This window comes from Oncorhynchus mykiss, chromosome 3 (genome assembly GCF_057628025.1).
Source record: "Oncorhynchus mykiss isolate SJ-2025 chromosome 3, ASM5762802v1, whole genome shotgun sequence".
Classification (NCBI taxonomy): domain Eukaryota; kingdom Metazoa; phylum Chordata; class Actinopteri; order Salmoniformes; family Salmonidae; genus Oncorhynchus; species Oncorhynchus mykiss.
Window position 1 is genome coordinate 7,685,350 of NC_143024.1, and position 19,707 is coordinate 7,705,056.

The 19,707-nt window shown below is 52.8% G+C and overlaps 1 protein-coding gene across 1 annotated transcript; it reads right to left on the reverse strand.

Moving 5' to 3' along the window:
* Positions 1–3,931: 3,931 nt before the first annotated feature.
* On the reverse strand, positions 3,932–11,266 carry LOC149984298 (single-strand DNA endonuclease ASTE1-like). Its single transcript, XM_090230535.1, has 6 exons — positions 10,731–11,266; positions 6,735–6,961; positions 5,254–5,774; positions 4,916–5,129; positions 4,631–4,805; positions 3,932–4,489 (listed from the first exon to the last, which is right to left on the reverse strand). Exons 1-6 carry the CDS (start codon positions 11,264–11,266, stop codon positions 4,165–4,167), a joined length of 1,998 nt encoding a protein of 665 aa, XP_090086661.1. The 3' UTR covers positions 3,932–4,164.
* Positions 11,267–19,707: the final 8,441 nt, after the last annotated feature.

The window sequence follows — 19,707 nt, forward strand, 5'->3', positions numbered from 1 at the left end:
GGTGGTGGTGTGGGCAACTGTGGTGGTGGATGTGTGGGCTAATGTGGTGGTAGTGTGGGCTACCATGGTGGTGGTGTTGTGGGCTACCGTGGTGGTGGAGGTGGTGTGGGCTACCATGGTGGTGTGGGCTAACGTGGTGGTGGTTTGGACTACCATTGTGGAGGTGGTGTGGGCTACCATGATGCTGGAGGTGGTGTGGGCTACTGTGGTGGTGGTCTGGGCTACCGTGGTGGTGGAGGGGATGTGGGCTACCATGGTGCTGGTGTGGGCAACCGTGGTGGTGGTGGTGTAGGCTACTTTGGTGGTGGTGTGGGATATACCGTGGTGGTGGTGGTGGTGTTGGCTACTGTGGTGGTGGTGGTGTGGGCTACTGTGGTGGTGGTGTGGGATATTCCTTGGTGGTGGTGGTGTGGGCTACCGTGGTGTTGGAGGTGGTGTGGGATACCATGGTGGTGGTGGTGTGGGCTACTGTTGTGGTGGTGTGGGCTACCATGGTGGTGGTGGTGGTGTGGATTACCGTGGTGGTGGTGTGGGCTACCATGGTGGAGGTGGTGTGGGCTACCATGTTGGTGGTGGTGTGGGCTACCATGGTGGTGGTGGTGTGGGCTACCGTGGTGTTGGAGGGGGTGTGGGCTACCATGGTGGTGGTGTGGGCAACTGTGGTGGTGGATGTGTGGGCTACCATGGTGGTGGTGTGGGCAACTGTGGTGGTGGATGTGTGGGCTACCGTGGTGGTGGTGTGGGCTACCATGGTGGTGGTGGTGTGGGCTACCGTGGTGGTGTTGGTGGTGTGGGCTACCATGGTGGTGGTGGTGTGGGCTAACGTGGTGGTGGTTTGGACTACCATTGTGGATTTGGTGTGGGCTACCATGGTGCTGGAGGTGGTGTGGGCTACTGTGGTGGTGGTCTGGGCTACCGTGGTGGTGGAGGGGATGTGGGCTACCATGGTGCTGGTGTGGGCAACCGTGGTGGTGGTGGTGTAGGCTACTTTGGTGGTGGTGTGGGATATACCGTGGTGGTGGTGGTGGTGTGGGCTACTGTGGTGGTGGTGTGGGATATCAAATGAAATCAAATCAAATTTATTTATATAGCCCTTCGTACATCAGCTGATATCTCAAAGTGCTGTACAGAAACCCAGCCTAAAACCCCAAACAGCAAGCAATGCAGGTGTAGATGCACGGTGGCTAGGAAAAACTCCCTAGAAAGGCCAAAACCTAGGAAGAAACCTAGAGAGGAACCAGGCTATGTGGGGTGGCCAGTCCTCTTCTGGCTGTGCCGGGTGGAGATTATAACAAAACATGGTCAAGATGTTCAAATGTTCATAAATTACCAGCATGGTCGAATAATATTAAGGCAGAACAGTTGAAACTGGAGCAGCAGCACAGCCAGGTGGACTGGGGACAGCAAGGAGTCATCATGTCAGGTAGTCCTGGGGCATGGTCCTAGGGCTCAGGTCCTCCGAGAGAGAGAAAGAGAGAAGGAGAGAATTAGAGAACGCACACCTAGATTCACACAGGACACCGAATAGGACAGGAGAAGTACTAGGATATACCTTGGTGGTGGTGGTGTGGGCTACTGTGATGGTAGTGGTGGTGTGGGCTACTGTGATGGTAGTGGTGGTGTGGGCTACCATGGTGGTGGAGGTGGTGTGAACTACCGTGTTGGTGGTGGTGTGGGCTACCATGGTGGTGGTGTGAACTACCATGGTTGTGGTGGTGTGGGCTACCGTTGTGGAGGTGGTGGTGTGGGCTAATGTGGTGGTGGTGGTGTGGGATGTTCCGTGGTGGTGGTGCGGGATACCATTGTGGTGGTTGTGTGGGCTACTGTGGTGGTGGTGTGGGCTACCATGGTGGTGTTGTGGGCTACCATGGTGGTGGAGGTGGTTTGGAATACCGTGGTGGTGGTGTGGGCTACCATGGTGGTAGTGTGGGCTACCATGGTGGTGGAGTTGGTATGGGATACCATGGTGGTGGTGTGGGCTACCTTGGTGGTGGTGGTGGTGTGGGCTACTGTGGTGGTGAAGGTGGTGTGGGCTACCACGGTGGTGGTGTGGGCTACCATGGTGGTGGTGTGGGCCACCGTGGTGGTGGTGGTGTGGGCTACCATGGTGGTGGTGTGGGCTACCGTGGTGGTGGAGGTGGTGTGGGATATTCCTTGGTGGTGGTGGTGTGGGCTACTGTGATGGTGGTGGTGATGTGGGCTACCATGGTGGTGGTGGTGTGGGTGGTGGTGGGCTCCTATGTTGGTGGAGGTGGTGTGGGCTACTGTGGTAGTGGTGTGGGCTACCATGGTGGTGTTTGTGTGGGCCATCGTGGTGGTGGAGGTGGCGTGGGCTACCATGGTGGTGGTGGTGTGGACTACCATGGTGGTGGTGGTGTGGGCTACCATGGTGGTGTTGGTGTGGGCTACTGTGGTGGTGGTGTGGGATACCATGGTGGTATTGTGGGCTACCATGGTGGTGGAGGTGGTTTGGAATACCGTGGTGGTGATGTGGGCTACCATGGTGGTGGTGGTGTGGGCTACCATGGTGGTGGAGTTGGTATGGGATAACATGATGGTGGTGTGGGCTACCTTGGTGGTGGTGGTGGTTTGGGCTACTGTGGTGGTGGTGGTGTGGGCTACTGTGGTGGTGGTGTGGGATATTCCTTGGTGGTGGTGGTGTGGGATATTCCTTGGTGGTGGTGGTGTGGGCTACTGTGTTGGTTGTGTGGGCTACTTTGATGGTAGTGTTGGTGTGGGCTACCATGGTGGTGGTGGTGTGGGCTACCGTGGTGGTGGTGTGAACTCCGTGGTTGTGGTGGTAGTTGTGTGGGCTACTGTGGTGGTAGTTGTGTGGGCTACCGTGGTGGTAGTTGTGTGGGCTACCGTGGTGGTGGTGTGGGCTACCGTGGTGGTAGTTGTGTGGGCTACCATGGTGGTAGTTGTGCGGGCTACTGTGGTGGTGGTTGTGTGGGCTACCGTGGTGGTAGTTGTGTGGGCTACCGTGGTGGTTGTTGTGTGGGCTACCGTGGTGGTAGTTGTGTGGGCTACCGTGGTGGTAGTTGTGTGGGCTACTGTGGTGGTAGTTGTGTGGGCTACCGTGGTGGTAGTTGTGTGGGCTACCGTGGTGGTAGTTGTGTGGGCTACCGTGGTGGTAGTTGTGTGGGCTACCGTGGTGGTAGTTGTGTGGGCTACTGTGGTGGTGGTAGTTGTGTGGGCTACCGTGGTGGTGGTTGTGTTGGCTACCGTGGTGGTGGTTGTGTGGGCTACCGTGGTGGTGGTAGTTGTGTGGGCTACCGTGGTGGTGGTGGTGTGGGCTACCGTGGTGGTAGTTGTGTGGGCTACCATGGTGGTGGTAGTTGTGTGGGCTACCGTGGTGGTGGTAGTTGTGTGGGCTACCGTGGTGGTAGTTGTGTGGGCTACTGTGGTGGTAGTGGTGTGAGCTACCGTGGTGGTAGTTGTGTGGGCTACTGTGGTGATGGTTGTGTGGGCTACTGTGGTGGTGGTTGTGTGGGCTACTGTGGTGGTAGTTGTGTTGGCTACCGTGGTGATGGTGGTGTGGGCTACTGTGGTGGTGGTGGTGGTGTGGGCTACTGTGGTGGTAGTTGTGTGGGCTACTGGGATGGTGGTTCAAACAAACATTTTCTTATTCCATTCAATTCTAATCCTAATCCAACCTAATATATTTCTCCCATTACCTTCTAAACATCCAACATTTTAAACGTTCCAACACCATTAGATTATCAACCTCCTCCTCTAACAAACATAGTCAATATGCATCACACCTTACAGCAAACAACAATATAACATTCTAACATTTTACTGGACTACTTTAACTCCACTTTAATATTTCACAATGTTTATTTCACAATGTTTATTTCACAATGTTAATTTCACAATGTTTATTTCACAATGTTTTCAACCTTTAACATTTAACATATTTAACCTTGAATTTTCACTTCAATAAACCTCAGTCACAATAAAAAAATAATAATTTACTCTCATTTTTCTTATTTTCTTTTAATCAATGTCAAATCTCTTATCAATGTTCTCTGTGCTCCATGTGTAAGTGAAAGGGGAAGCGCTTCATGAGTATGAGTGTATGCAAATGGGGCCTTCCTACCTATGCACTCTGTCACTTTAATGTCACAGAAAACAGTATATAACTCAACAGGTGGTCCCTATTTAGTGGTCCCTATATCTATAACTCAACAGAGCTTTATTGAATCTTTCCTTCCTCTTGTGACGGGACATTGGGACTTCAGTACAGCCTACTCCATCATCATCATCATCATCATCAAATTCTTCATCCTCCAGCGACAGAATCTGCAGAGGGGCCGTCAGGTTGTCCAGTGGTCTCAGCTTCCTGGAAGTTGAGTATGGACGCATGGCGTCCAGCATGGCTTTGTACAGCTGCCCAGATGAAGGGTCTTCCATCAGGAGAGAATCCGGGGTCACCCCCCGTCTCAGTTGGCCCACAAGCTGGTGCACCAGAGTGCCCTTGTACAGCCTAGACTCCAACAGGGAAACAACAGAGGGTTGAATTAGCTGTGTTGCTGCTGGGCTAGAATACAATGTAAAGGAATACCACTGGTCTACTCTAGAGGTTAGAGGTTAGAGGTTAGGGTTGTTTTAGGAAGGGACACCTTACCAGGCACACTGAGGCTCAGGTAGAGGGAAGCACAGCAGTTGGTTCAGGTCAAGGCAATCCCTCATGCAGCGCTTCCATTGGCTATAGGCGTGGACCACACCCAGGTCTGGACTCATAGCACGTCTCTGAATCAGCCCTCTCATCCTCTCCAACACTGGTCCCTCCTCTATAAACCCTGATACACAAGAAGGGGAGGAGTCATTGGCTGCACTTCACGTACTTTATTTATAAATTCCAAGTTGTGTGTGGCTGTGTGTGTGTTTTCATTCATGCTCTGGTCCATACCTCTCTGGCTCTTCCTCTGTCTGCAGAGCTCTCCGAACACAAGTCCTAGTAGCAGGGCCTGCAGGAGAGGAAGGTCTGGTCGGGGATGGGCGTGCCTCAGCCAGTAGTAGGTAACAGCCACAGGAAGTCCCAGGTGAAGTGGGAGACCATTCAAAGTGGACTGGGACACACCAAGGGTCTCCAAAAATACCTCACGCCGCTCAAAATATGGAGTCTAAGAAACAGAACAAAATAATGAGAATCAATTTCAGAATCAACAGCAGCATGTTTATATTATACTGTATACTACATCACGTCTACATACCTGATATACTGTATACTACATCACATATACATACCTGATCCAGTGTGTCCAGCTGCAGCTGTTGTGCAGCACTGGGCAGGATGGCATTAACCTTGCTGCTGGTCAGGTTTGTTTCTTCCCTGTCATACTCCTCTACTTCCCTCCCTTCACCCAGCAGCAGCCCGTAGAATGCCTGCCGTATGGGCCGAGAGGTGTTGTTCCCACTGGGTAAGCTGTGATCTTCCACTTGGATACCCTGTATCACTGGCCTCCGCTGCAGAATGTATATCATGTAGGGGGGAAGTGTCCCGTTCGTCAACGGCAGCAGAGTCCAGTCTGGAAGGACACTCAGATGGTTTGGGAGAAGGCCGGCATCAGCCGCCTCGCCATCATTGAAGAAACACTCCAGGCAACCGGGTTGAATCTGGTATGTTTCTATGCCCTGAGAGAGGGCCTGGAGGGCAGCATCCATGTTGTTTTCCCCATGACCAATGAGGAGGTGCACATTGTCCAAGGCCTCCTGCTTCTCCTGGAAACTGGCCAGCCATTTCAGCAACTTGTTGAAAAAGACAACCCCTTCCCAAGCACAAAAAAAACAAACATATACAGTTAAAGTCGTAAGTATACGTACATTTTAGCCAAATACATTTAAACTCACTTTTTCACAATTCCTGACATTTTTTCCTTGTAAAAAAGACTGTCTTTGGTCAGTTAGGATCACCACTTTATTTTAAGAATGTGAAATGTCAGAATATTTATTTATTTCAGCTTTTATTTCTTTCATCACATTCCCAGTGGGTCAGAAGTTTACATAAACTCAATTAGTATTTGATAGCATTGCCTGTAAATTGTTTAACTTCGGTCAAATGTTTTTGGGCCAAAATACCAGCAACAGTGTGTGGAAACCTTGTGAAGACTTACAGAAAACGTTTGACCTCTGTCATTGCCAACAAAGGGTATATAACAAAGTATTGAGATTAACTTTTGTTATTGACCAAATACTTATTTTCCACCATAATTTGCAAATAAATTCATAAAAAATCCTACAATGTGATTTTCTGGATTTTTTTTTCTCATTTTGTCTGTCATAGTTGAAGTGTACCTATGATGAACATTACAGGCCTCTGTCATCTTTTTAAGTGGGAGAACTTGCACAATTGGTGGCTGACTAAATACTTTTTTTGCCCCACTGTACATACATACATACAAAACCCTAGTAGATATACAGGAGTAAAAACACACATACCCTCGTAACACCCTGACCTGACCAAAATAATGAAGAAAACAAAGATAACTAAGGTCAGGGCGTGACAGATATATACATTTAATGTCTACTTTATTATATACTGTTTTATTTAAGTATATTAAATGTATTTTAAATTATCTAAATTGGGACACTTAATTAGTACTTACGCAAATGATTAATATATTAAATAAAGAGCAAAACAAATATTCTTTGAATACACTTTAGGTCTGTTATATGATTCTGTAGTATTTAAGTATACTTCAGTATACATATAATATATTAGTATATACTTTTTTCTTGGGTTGCTTCGAGATTGGGTTGCTTTGGAGAGTAGTCTTCCCACCTGATGGGAAAGCCCATCTTATCTAAGTTGACATAGTCGTTTCCTGCGATGGCGGCGAAGACTGGGAGAAGCCGTCTGTTGATGTTGAAGTGACTGCAGAAGCTTGTTGTGGTGTACCGCTTGCAGAGGATGTCATTTTGAGGATTCCCGCCTTGCACTGACGCTTTCATCCCACTTCAAACGGGACATGGGCAGTCACATGAAAGTCACTGTCAATGGACAGAACCGGACATTTTCACCTTTGAGCCAGTGAGGCTATTTCTTGGTCTGCCTCACAGATGCTGTACGAACGGAACCTTTAAGCTGGAGAGGGCCTGTTTGAAGACTTGTTTGACGAGGGTTGATATTTAGACTTCCCCCTTGACGCCCCCATGGACAAGTTGTTGGCTGTGTTGATCTTTGATTGAATTCGTTGGTGGAGAGTTTCAAACTTTTTGTCAGAGCCTTCATCTATAATCACATAAGGGTCAATGTCGCAATCTCTCAGAGCCTTAAAAGCATCAAGATCCCCTCCATGCTTCTGATCCAAACATGAGTTAAAATAAAGCAAGTGGTAGAGATTACTGCCATCTATGATCAGCTTGGCGTTTCAGAAGTGATCATCTTTAAAAAAAAATAAAAATAAACGTTTCATTTTCATCTATAAACCCGAGATGAGCTCCGTCTGGGATGTGATGTCTTTACAATTTAAGAGTTTCAGTCACAGGACTATTTATAGGATCATTACAATGGATGAGTTTTCATTTCGTTAACTTTTCCCTTTCGATACATCATATGTCCCTCGTGATCTCTTTATGGTCACTTCACCTGATGCTGAGTAGATCTGGGGTAGGCTGTCATTGTAAACAAGAACTTGTTCTTAAATGACTTGCCTAGTTTATCTATATATATATATACCACATTTGGTGCTGATTGGTCCAGCGGTTCTGTAGAAGAATGCATTTTAAACTAGTAAACATCATTGAAAATGTTTCAAAATACATCAAAAAGCATGTAATATTGCATGATCAGTTTGTTGCTGAGATCTGATATTTGGCAAGCGTGGTAAACAGTACAGAAGCACTAACCCTACATGTCATGTTGATATCATTTTCAGTTCATCTAAAACAATTGTTGTGTGTATTTACAATCTCCTTCTCCAAACAGATGAATCATTTACCTAGCTCTTATCAATAGCTCTTATCAATAGCTCTTATCAATAGCTCTTATCAATAGCTCTTATCAATAGCTCTTATCAATTTTGAACGTACAGTGCAAAGAATGTTATTTCTATCAGAACAAATAAAGTAGATACATTTTTCCACTTGGAACAGGCAGGTTCACTCAACCTTATTCATGGTTTCCTTGCACTTAAAAGTGGGAGAATTATGATAGATTTAAGTCAAGGTCAGAATATGTCATAGCTGTAGACACACATTTCCGCCAAAACGTTAATTTCTTTGATCTCCACAACAAATGAATAGCGGGTGTTATAGCATAATATTGTCATGTTTAAATTCAAGGTCAAAATACACAAAAAGAGAGAATGGTACATGAAAAAAGGAATTATGTTCCATTGAAGCGCGCTTAACTTGGTCTTAATCGGCCCTCATCAGGAGGAATGTACTATATAAAACGTTTTCTATTCCATCTGACTTGGAAATGAAACCTCGTAACAGACAAGCTGCTGCACACAATTGGTAAAAAATTGGTTGGGTTGGTTGGTGTCTGGATCTGGATCCCAAAACTGTCTGGGTTGGTTGGTGTCTGGATCTGGAACCCAAACTGGCTGGGTTGGTTGGTGTCTGGATCTGGAACCCAAACTGTCTGGGTTGGTTGGTGTCTGGATCTGGAACCCAAACTGGCTGGGTTGGTTGGTGTCTGGATCTGGAACCCAAACTGGCTGGGTTGGTTGGTGTCTGGATCTGGAACCCAAACTGGCTGGGTTGGTTGGTGTCTGGATCTGGAACCCAAAACTGTCTGGGTTGGTTGGTGTCTGGATCTGGAACCCAAACTGGCTGGGTTGGTTGGTGTCTGGATCTGGATCCCAAACTGGCTGGGTTGGTTGGTGTCTGGATCTGGAACCCAAACTGGCAGGGTTGGTTGGTGTCTGGATCTGGAACCCAAACTGGCTGGGTTGGTTGGTGTCTGGATCTGGAACCCAAAACTGTCTGGGTTGGTTGGTGTCTGGATCTGGAACCCAAACTGGCTGGGTTGGTTGGTGTCTGGATCTGGATCCCAAACTGTCTGGGTTGGTTGGTGTCTGGATCTGGAACCCAAACTGGCTGGGTTGGTTGGTGTCTGGATCTGGAACCCAAACTGGCTGGGTTGGTTGGTGTCTGGATCTGGAACCCAAACTGGCTGGGTTGGTTGGCAAATGACTGTATGTACACTGAACAAAAATATAAAAGCAACATGCAACAATTGAAAGGTTTTTCTTTTTTTAAAGTTCATATAACAAAATTAGTCAATTTAAATGAGTTCATTAGGCCCTAATTTATGGATTTCACATGACTGGGAATACAGATATGCATCTGTTGGTCACAGAAACCTTCACAAAAACGTAGAGGAGTGGATCAGAAAACCAGTCAGTATCTGGTGTGACAAACCATTTGCCTCATCCAGCGTGACACATCTCCTTCACATAGAGTTGATCAAGCTGTTGATTGTGGCCTGTGGAATGTTGTCCAACTCCTCTCCAGTGGCTCTGTGAAGTTGCTGGATATTGGCGGGAACTGGAACACGATGTCATACTCGTCGACCCAGAGCATTCCTAACATTCTCAATGGGTGACATGTCTGGTGAGTATGCAGGCCGTGGAAGAACTGGGACATTTTCAGCTTCCAGGAATTGTGTAACAGATCCTTGAGACATGGGGCTGTGCATTATCATGCTGAAACATGAGGTGATGGGGGCAGATGAATGGCATGACAATGGGCCTCAGGATCTCGTGACGTTATCTCTGTGCATTAAACTTTCCATTGATAAATAGCAATTGTGTTCATTGTCCGTAGCTTGTACCTAACCATACTATAACCCCACCGCCACCATGGGGCACTCTGTTCACAACGTTGACATCAGCAAACCTTTCGCCCACGCAACGCCATGCCATACACATTGTCTGCCAGTTACCCAGAACAGTTGAAACCAGGATTCAGTCACAGCGTGCCAGTGGCCATCGAAGGTGAGCATTTGCCCACTGAAGTCAGTTACGTCGCCGAACAGCAGTCAGTTCAAGACCCTGATGAGGACGACGAGCACGCAGATGAGCTCCCCTGAGAGGGTTTCTGACAGTTTCTACAGAAGTTCAGCAGCAAACCAACATTTTTATCAGCTGTCCGGGTGGTTTGTCTCAGATCATCCCGCAAGTGAAGAAGCCAAATGTGGAGGACCTTGGCTGGCGTTCACAAGTAGTATGCGGTTGTGAGGCCAATTGGACGTACTGACAAATTCTCTAAAACGACGCTGGAATCGGCTTATGGTAGAGAAATTAACATTCAATTATCTGGCAACAGCTCTGGTGGGCATTCCTGTAGTCAGCATGCCAATTGTACGCTCCATCAAAACTTGAGACATCTGTGGCATTGTGTTTTGTTGTTCCCCGCACAAGGTGCACCTGTGTAATGACCGTGTTTGCCTTTCACGCCAGCTACCTGGGTTTGCTTGTGTGCCCCGCCATTCGCTAGAGTATTATATGCATCTGTAGCGATTATGTAAACTTCAGTAAACACTTAATTTATTAAAACTTACCGCGCTTCCAATTGGATTCCATCGACAAGCTGTCTTCAAACTTGATGGGAAAGCCCATCTCATCCAAGTTGACATAGTCGTTTCCTGCGATGGCAGCGAAGACTGGGAGAAGCTGTCTGTTGATGTTGACTTGTCTGCAGAAGCTTGTTGTGGTGTACCGCTTGCAGGGGATGTAATTTTGAGGACTCCAGCCTTGCACTGACGCGTTCTGCACTGAAAATGGGACATGGGAAGAAATCCAGCCTGGATGGCAAAAATATAAAAGTCACTGTCATTGGACAGGACCGGACACTTCCACTTTTGAGCCAAGGAGGCTATTTCTTGGTCTGCTTCAAAGATGCAATGCGCGAATGGCACCTTCAGGCTGGAGAGGACCTGTTTGAAGACTTGTTTGATGAAGACTGGCAGTAAACCTCTCTCCCGAAGCCCCATGGACAAGTTGTTGGCTTGGTTGATCCTTGATTGAGCTCGTTGTCGGAGAGTTTCAAACTTTTTATCGGAAAAGTCAGAGCCTCCGTCTATAATCACATAAGGTTCAATGCCACAATCTCTCAGAGCCTTAAAGAACTTGCAGACCTGGTCCTCAAATACATCATAATCCCCTCCATGCTGCTGATCCACACACGAGGTCAAATAAAGAGAGTGGTAGATATTACAACCATCTATGACTACCTTGCTGTTTCTGAAGCGATAATCTGTTAAAATCTCTCCATGATCACCTATAAAGCTGGTTAAACCCAAGACACCCATGATGTGATCTATCTAGGATGTGATGTCTTTCTAAGTGAAGAGTTTCAGTCACAGGACTATTTATAGGATCATTACAATGGATGAGTTTCCTTTTAGTTAAGTTTCACTTTCAATACGTCATATGTCCCTCATGATCTCTTTATGGTCACTTCACCTGATGCTGAGTAGATCTTTATGGTCACTTCACCTGATGCTGAGTAGATCTTTATGGTCACTTCACCTGCTGCTGAGTAGATCTTTATGGTCACTTCACCTGATGCTGAGTAGATCTTTATGGTCACTTCACCTGCTGCTGAGTAGATCTTTATGGTCACTTCACCTGCTGCTGAGTAGATCTTTATGGTCACTTCACCTGCTGCTGAGTAGATCTTTGTGTGTGGTGTGTCTTTGGTGTGGGCTACCGTGGTGGTGGTGGTGGTGTGGGCTACCACGGTGGTGGTGGTGGTGGTGGTGGTGTGGGCTGCCATGGTGGTGGTGGTGGTGGTGTGGTTTACCATGGTGGTGGTGGTGGTGGTGGTGGTGGTGTGGGCTGCCATGGTGGTGGTGGTGGAGTGGGCTGCCATGGTGGTGGTGGTGGAGTGGGCTGCCATGGTGGTAGTGGTGGTGTGGGCTGCCATGGTGGTGGTGGTGGTGGTGGTGGTGGAGTGGGCTGCCATGGTGGTGGTGGTGGTGGAGTGGGCTGCCATGGTGGTGGTGGTGGAGTGGGCTGCCATGGTGGTGGTGGTGGTGGTGGAGTGGGCTGCCATGGTGGTGGTGGTGGTGTGGGCTGCCATGGTGGTGGTGGTGGTGTGGGCTACTATGGTGGTGGTGGTGTGGGCTACCATTGTAGTGGTGGTGGTGTGGGCTACCATGGTGGTGGTGGTGGTGTGGGCTACCGTGGTGGTGGTGGTGGTGTGGGCTACCGTGGTGGTGGTGGTGTTGGTTGTGGTGTGGGCTACAATGGTGGTGGTGGTGTGGGCTACCATGTTGGTGGAGGTGGTGTGGGCTACCGTGGTGGTGGTGGTGTGGGCTACCACGGTGGTGGTGGTGGTGGTGGTGGTGTGGGCTGCCATGGTGGTGATGGAGGTGTGGTTTACCATGGTGGTGGTGGTGGTGGTGGTGTGGGCTGCCATGGTGGTGGTGGTGGTGTGGGCTGCCATGGTGGTGGTGGTGGTGTGGGCTACTATGGTGGTGGTGTGGGCTACCATTGTAGTGGTGGTGGTGTGGGCTACCATGGTGGTGGTGGTGGTGTGGGCTATCACGGTGGTGGTGGTGGTGGTGGTGTGGGCTGCCATGGTGGTGATGGTGGTGTGGTTTACCATGGTGGTGGTGGTGGTGGTGGTGTGGGCTGCCATGGTGGTGGTGGTGGTGGTGGTGGAGTGGGCTGCCATGGTGGTGGTGGTGGAGTGGGCTGCCATGGTGATGGTGGTGGTGTGGGCTACTATGGTGGTGGTTGTGTGGGCTACCATGGTGGTGATGGTGGTGTGGGCTACCGTGGTGGTGGTGGTGGTGGTGGTGTGGGCTGCCATGGTGGTGGTGGTGGTGGTGGAGTGGGCTGCCATGGTGGTGGTGGTGGAGTGGGCTGCCATGGTGGTGGTGGTGGTGTGGGCTGCCATGGTGGTGGTGGTGGTGGTGTGGGCTACTATGGTGGTGGTGGTGTGGGCTACCATTGTAGTGGTGGTGGTGTGGGCTACCATGGTGGTGGTGGTGGTGTGGGCTACCGTGGTGGTGGTGGTGGTGTGGGCTACCGTGGTGGTGGTTGTGGTGTGGGCTACAATGGTGGTGGTGGTGTGGGCTACCGTGGTGGTGGTGTGGGCTACAATGGTGGTGGTGGTGTGGGCTACCATGATGGTGGTGGTGTGGGCTACCATGTTGGTGGAGGTGGTGTGGGCTACCGTGGTGGTGGTGTTGGCTACCATGGTGGTGGTGGTGTGGGCTAACGTATTGGTGGATGTGCTGGCTACCGTGGTGGTGGTGTGGGCTACCGTGGTGGTGGAGGTGGTGTGGGCTACCCTGGTGGTGGTGGTGTGGGCTACTGTGATGGTGGTGGTGGTGTGGGCTACCATGGTGGTGGAGGTGGTGTGGCTTACCATGGTGGTGGAGGTGCTGTGGGCTACCACGGTGGTGGTGTGGACAACCATGGTGGTGGTGTGGAATACCATGGTGGTGATGGTGTGGGCTACCGTGGTGGGGGAGGTGGTGTGGGCTACCGTGGTGGTGGTGGTGATGTGGGCTACCGTGGTGGTGGTGGTGGTGGTGTGGGCTACTGTGGTGGTGGAGGTTGTGTGGGCTACCATGGTGGTGGTGTGGGCTACCGTGGTGGTGGAGGTGTGGGATATTCTGTGGTGGTGGTGGTGTGGAATACCATGGTGGTGGTGGTGTGGGCTACCGTGGTGAGGGAGGTGGTGTGGGCTACCGTGGTGGTGGTGGTGGTGTGGGCTACCGTGGTGGTGGTGGTGGTGTGGGCTACCATGGTGGTGGTGTGGGCTACCGTGGTGGTGGAGGTGTGGGATATTCTGTGGTGGTGGTGGTGTGGAATACCATGGTGGTGGTGGTGTGGGCTACCGTGGTGGGGGAGGTGGTGTGGTGGTGGCTACCGTGGTGGTGGTAGTGGTGTGGGCTACCGTGGTGGTGGTGGTGGTGTGGGCTACTGTGGTGGTGGAGGTGGTGTGGGCTACCATGGTGGTGGTGGTGTGGGCTACCGTGGTAGGGGAGGTGGTGTGGGCTACCGTGGTGGTGGTGGTGGTGTGGGCTACCGTGGTGGTGGTGGTGGTGGTGTGGGCTACTGTGGTGGTGGTGGAGGTGGTGTGGGCTACCATGGTGGTGGTGGTGTGGGCTACCGTGGTAGGGGAGTTTGTGTGGGCTACCGTGGTGGTGGTGGTGGTGGTGTGGGCTACCGTGGTGGTGGTGGTGGTGTGGGCTACTGTGGTGGTGGTGGTGGTGTGGGCTACTGTGGTGGTGAAGGTGGTGTGGGCTACCATGGTGGTGGTGTGGGCTACTGTGGTGGTGGTGGTGTGGGCTACCATGGTGGTGGTGTGGGCTACCGTGGTGGTGGAGGTGTGGGATATTCTGTGGTGGTGGTGGTGTGGGCTAACTTGGTGGTGGTGGTGGTGTGGGCTACCATAGTGGTGGTGTGGGCTACCGTGGAGGTGGAGGTGTGGGATATTCTGTGGTGGTGGTGGTGTGGAATACCATGGTGGTGGTGGTGTGGGCTACCGTGGTGGTGGTGGTGGTGTGGGCTACCGTGGTGGTGGTGGTGGTGTGGGCTACTGTGGTGGTGGTGGTGTGGGCTACCATGGTGGTGGTGTGGGCTACCGTGGTGGTGGAGGTGTGGGATATTCTGTGGTTGTGGTGGTGTGGGCTACTGTGGTGGTGGTGGTGTGGGCTACCATGGTGGTGGTGTGGGCTACCGTGGTGGTGGAGGTGTGGGATATTCTGTGGTGGTGGTGGTGTGGGCTACCGTGGTGGTGGTGGTGGTGTGGGCTACCATGGTGGTGGTGTGGGCTACCGTGGAGGTGGAGGTGTGGGATATTCTGTGGTGGTGGTGGTGTGGAATACCATGGTGGTGGTGGTGTGGGCTACCGTGGTGGGGGAGGTGGTGTGGTGGTGGCTACCGTGGTGGTGGCTAGTGGTGTGGGCTACCGTGGTGGTGGTGGTGGTGTGGGCTACTGTGGTGGTGGAGGTGGTGTGGGCTACCATGGTGGTGGTGGTGTGGGCTACCGTGGTGGTGGTGGTGTGGGCTACTGTGGTGGTGGTGGTGTGGGCTACCATGGTGGTGGTGTGGGCTACCGTGGTGGTGGAGGTGTGGGATATTCTGTGGTGGTGGTGGTGTGGGATATTCCTTGGTGGTGGTGGTGTGGGCTACTGTGATGGTGGTGGTGATGTGGGCTATCATGGTGGTGGTGGTGTGGGTGGTGGTGGGCTCCTATGCTGGTGGAGGTGGTGTGGGCTACCGTGTTAGTGGTGTGGGCTACCATGGTGGTGGTGGTGTGGGCCTTCGTGGTGGTGGAGGTGGTGTGGGCTACCATGGTGGTGGTGGTGTGGGCCATCGTGGTGGTGGAGATGGTGTGGGCTACCATGGTGGTGGTGTTGTGGGCTACCGTATTGGTGGATGTGTGGGGTACCGTGGTGGTAGTGTGACCTACCGTGGTGGTGGTGGTGTGAGCTACCGTGGTGGTGGTGGTGTGGGATACCATGGTGGTGGTGGTGTGGGCTACTGTATTGGTGGATGTGTGGGGTACCGTGGTGGTAGTGTGGGCTACCGTGGTGGTGGAGGGGGTGTGGGCTACCATGGTGGTGGTGTGGGCAACTGTGGTGATGGATGTGTGGGCTACCATGGTGGTGGTGGTGTGGGCTACCATGGTGGTGGTGGTGTGGTTTACCGTGGTGGTGGTTTGGGCTACCATGGTGGAGGTGGTGTGGGCTACCATGGTGGTGGTGGTGTGGGCTACCATGGTGGTGGTGGTGTGGGCTACCATGGTGGTGGTGTGAGCTACTTTGGTGGTGGATGTGTGGGCTACCGTGGTGGTGGTGTGCGCTACCATGGTGGTGTTGGTGTGGGCTAACGTATTGGTGGATGTGTGGGCTACTGTGGTGGTGGTGTGAACTACCATGGTGGTGGTGGTGTGGGATATTCTGTGATGGTGGTGTTGTGGAGTATTCCGTGGTGGTGGTGGTGTGGGCTACTGTGGTGGTGAAGGTGGTGTGGGCTACCATGGTGGTGGTGTGGGCTACTGTGGTGGTGGTGGTGTGGGCTACCATGGTGGTGGTGTGGGCTACCGTGGTGGTGGAGGTGTGGGATATTCTGTGGTGGTGGTGGTGTGGGCTAACTTGGTGGTGGTGGTGGTGTGGGCTACCATAGTGGTGGTGTGGGCTACCGTGGAGGTGGAGGTGTGGGATATTCTGTGGTGGTGGTGGTGTGGAATACCATGGTGGTGGTGGTGTGGGCTACCGTGGTGGGGGAGGTGGTGTGGTGGTGGCTACCGTGGTGGTGGTAGTGGTGTGGGCTACCGTGGTGGTGGTGGTGGTGTGGGCTACTGTGGTGGTGGAGGTGGTGTGGGCTACCATACTGTGGTGGTGGTGTGGGCTACCGTGGTGGTGTTTTTGGCTACCATGGTGGAGGTGGTGTGGGCTACCATGGTGGTGGTGGTGTGGGCTACCGTGGTGGTAGTTTGGGCTACCATGGTGGTGGTGGTGTGGGCTACCATGGTAGTGGTGGTGTGGGCTACCGTGGTGGTGGAGGGGGTGTGGGCTACCATGGTGGTGGTGTGGGCAACTGTGGTGATGGATGTGTGGGCTACCATGGTGGTGGTGGTGTGGGCTACCATGGTGGTGGTGGTGTGGTTTACCGTGGTGGTGGTTTGGGCTACCATGGTGGAGGTGGTGTGGGCTACCATGGTGGTGGTGGTGTGGGCTACCATGGTGGTGGTGGTGTGGGCTACCATGGTGGTGGTGTGAGCTACTTTGGTGGTGGATGTGTGGGCTACCGTGGTGGTGGTGTGCGCTACCATGGTGGTGTTGGTGTGGGCTAACGTATTGGTGGATGTGTGGGCTACTGTGGTGGTGGTGTGAACTACCATGGTGGTGGTGGTGTGGGATATTCTGTGATGGTGGTGTTGTGGAATATTCCGTGGTGGTAGTGGTGTGGGCTACGATGGTGGTGGAGGTGGTGTGGGCTACCATGGTGGAGGTGGTGTGGGCTACCATGGTGGTGGTGGTGTGGGCTACCATGATGGTGGTGGTGTGGGCTACCGTGGTGGTGGAGGGGGTGTGGGCTACCATGGTGGTGGTGTGGGCAACTGTGGTGATGGATGTGTGGGCTACCATGGTGGAGGTGGTGTGGGCTACCATGGTAGTGGTTGTGTGGGCTATCGTGGTGGTGGTTTGGGCTACCATGGTGGAGGTGGTGTGGGCTACCATGGTGGTGGTGGTGTGGGCTACCATGGTGGTGGTGGTGTGGGCTACCGTGGTGGTGGAGGGGGTGTGGGCTACCATGGTGGTGGTGTGGGCAACTTTGGTGGTGGATGTGTGGGCTACCGTGGTGGTGGTGTGCGCTACCATGGTGGTGGTGGTGTGGGCTAACGTATTGGTGGATGTGTGGGCTACCGTGGTGGTGGTGTGAACTACCAAGGTGGTGGGGGTGTGGGATATTCCGTGGTGGTGGTGTTGTGGGATATTCCGTGGTGGTAGTGGTGTGGGCTACAATGGTGGTGGAGGTGGTGTGGGCTACCGTGGTGGTGGTTTGGACTACCATTGTGGAGGTGGTGTGGGCTACCATGGTGCTGGAGGTGGTGTGGGCTACTGTGGTGGTGGTCTGTGATACCATGGTGGTGGTGGTGTGGGCTACTGTGGTGGTGGTGTGGGCTACCATGGTGGAAGTGGTGGTGTGGATTACCGTGGTGGTGGTGTGGGCTACCATGGTGGAGGTGGTGTGGGCTACCATGGTGGTGGTGGTGTGGGTTACCATGGTGGTGGTGGTGTGGGCTACCGTGGTGGTGGAGGGGGTGTGGGCTTCCATGGTGGTGGTGTGGGCAACTGTGGTGGTGGATGTGTGGGCTACCATGGTGGTGGTGTGGGCAACTGTGGTGGTGGATGTGTGGGCTACCGTGGTGGTAGTGTGGGCTACCATGGTGGTGGTGTTGTGGGCTACCGTGGTGGTGGAGGTGGTGTGGGCTACCATGGTGGTGTGGGCTAACGTGGTGGTGGTTTGGACTACCATTGTGGAGGTGGTGTGGGCTACCATGGTGCTGGAGGTGGTGTGGGCTACTGTGGTGGTGGTCTGGGCTACCGTGGTGGTGGAGGGGATGTGGTGTGGGCTACCATGGTGGTGGTGTGAACTACCATGGTTGTGGTCGTGTGGGCTACCATGGTGGTGGTGGTGGTGTGGGCTACCGTTGTGGAGGTGGTGGTGTGGGCTAATGTGGTGGTGGTGGTGTGGGATGTTCCGTGGTGGTGGTGGTGCGGGATACCATTGTGGTGGTTGTGTGGGCTACTGTGGTGGTGGTGTGGGCTACCATGGTGGTGTTGTGGGCTACCATGGTGGTGGAGGTGGTTTGGAATACCGTGGTGGTGGTGTGGGCTACCATGGTGGTGGTGGTGTGGGCTACCATGGTGGTGGAGTTGGTATGGGATACCATGGTGGTGGTGTGGGCTACCTTGGTGGTGGTGGTGGTGTGGGCTACTGTGGTGGTGGAGGTGGTGTGGGCTACCACGGTGGTGGTGTGGGCTACCATGGTGGTGGTGTGGGCCACCGTGGTGGTGGTGGTGTGGGCTACCATGGTGGTGGTGTGGGCTATCGTGGTGGTGGAGGTGGTGTGGGATATTCCTTGGTGGTGGTGGTGTGGGCTACTGTGATGGTGGTGGTGATGTGGGCTACCATGGTGGTGGTGGTGTGGGTGGTGGTGGGCTCCTATGTTGGTGGAGGTGGTGTGGGCTACTGTGGTAGTGGTGTGGGCTACCATGGTGGTGTTTGTGTGGGCCATCGTGGTGGTGGAGGTGGCGTGGGCTACCATGGTGGTGGTGGTGTGGACTACCATGGTGGTGGTGGTGTGGGCTACCATGGTGGTGTTGGTGTGGGCTACTGTGGTGGTGGAGGTGGTTTGGAATACCGTGGTGGTGATGTGGGCTACCATGGTGGTGGTGGTGTTGGCTACCATGGTGGTGGAGTTGGTATGGGATAACATGATGGTGGTGTGGGCTACCTTGGTGGTGGTGGTGGTGTGGGCTACTGTGGTGGTGGTGGTGTGGGCTACTGTGGTGGTGGTGTGGGATATTCCTTGGTGGTGGTGGTGTGGGATATTCCTTGGTGGTGGTGGTGTGGGCTACTGTGTTGGTTGTGTGGGCTACTGTGATGGTAGTGGTGGTGTGGTCTACCATGGTGGTGGTGGTGTGGGCTACCGTGGTGGTGGTGTGAACTTCGTGGTTGTGGTGGTAGTTGTGTGGGCTACTGTGGTGGTAGTTGTGTGGGCTACCGTGGTGGTAGTTGTGTGGGCTACCGTGGTGGTGGTGTGGGCTACCGTGGTGGTAGTTGTGTGGGCTACCATGGTGGTAGTTGTGCGGGCTACTGTGGTGGTGATTGTGTGGGCTACCGTGGTGGTAGTTGTGTGGGCTACCGTGGTGGTTGTTGTGTGGGCTACCGTGGTGGTAGTTGTGTGGGCTACCGTGGTGGTAGTTGTGTGGGCTACTGTGGTGGTAGTTGTGTGGGCTACCGTGGTGGTAGTTGTGTGGGCTACCGTGGTGGTAGTTGTGTGGGCTACCGTGGTGGTAGTTGTGTGGGCTACCGTGGTGGTAGTTGTGTGTCCTACTGTGGTGGTGGTAGTTGTGTGGGCTACCGTGGTGGTGGTTGTGTTGGCTACCGTGGTGGTGGTTGTGTGGGCTACCGTGGTGGTGGTAGTTGTGTGGGCTACCGTGGTGGTGGTGGTGTGGGCTACCGTGGTGGTAGTTGTGTGGGCTACCATGGTGGT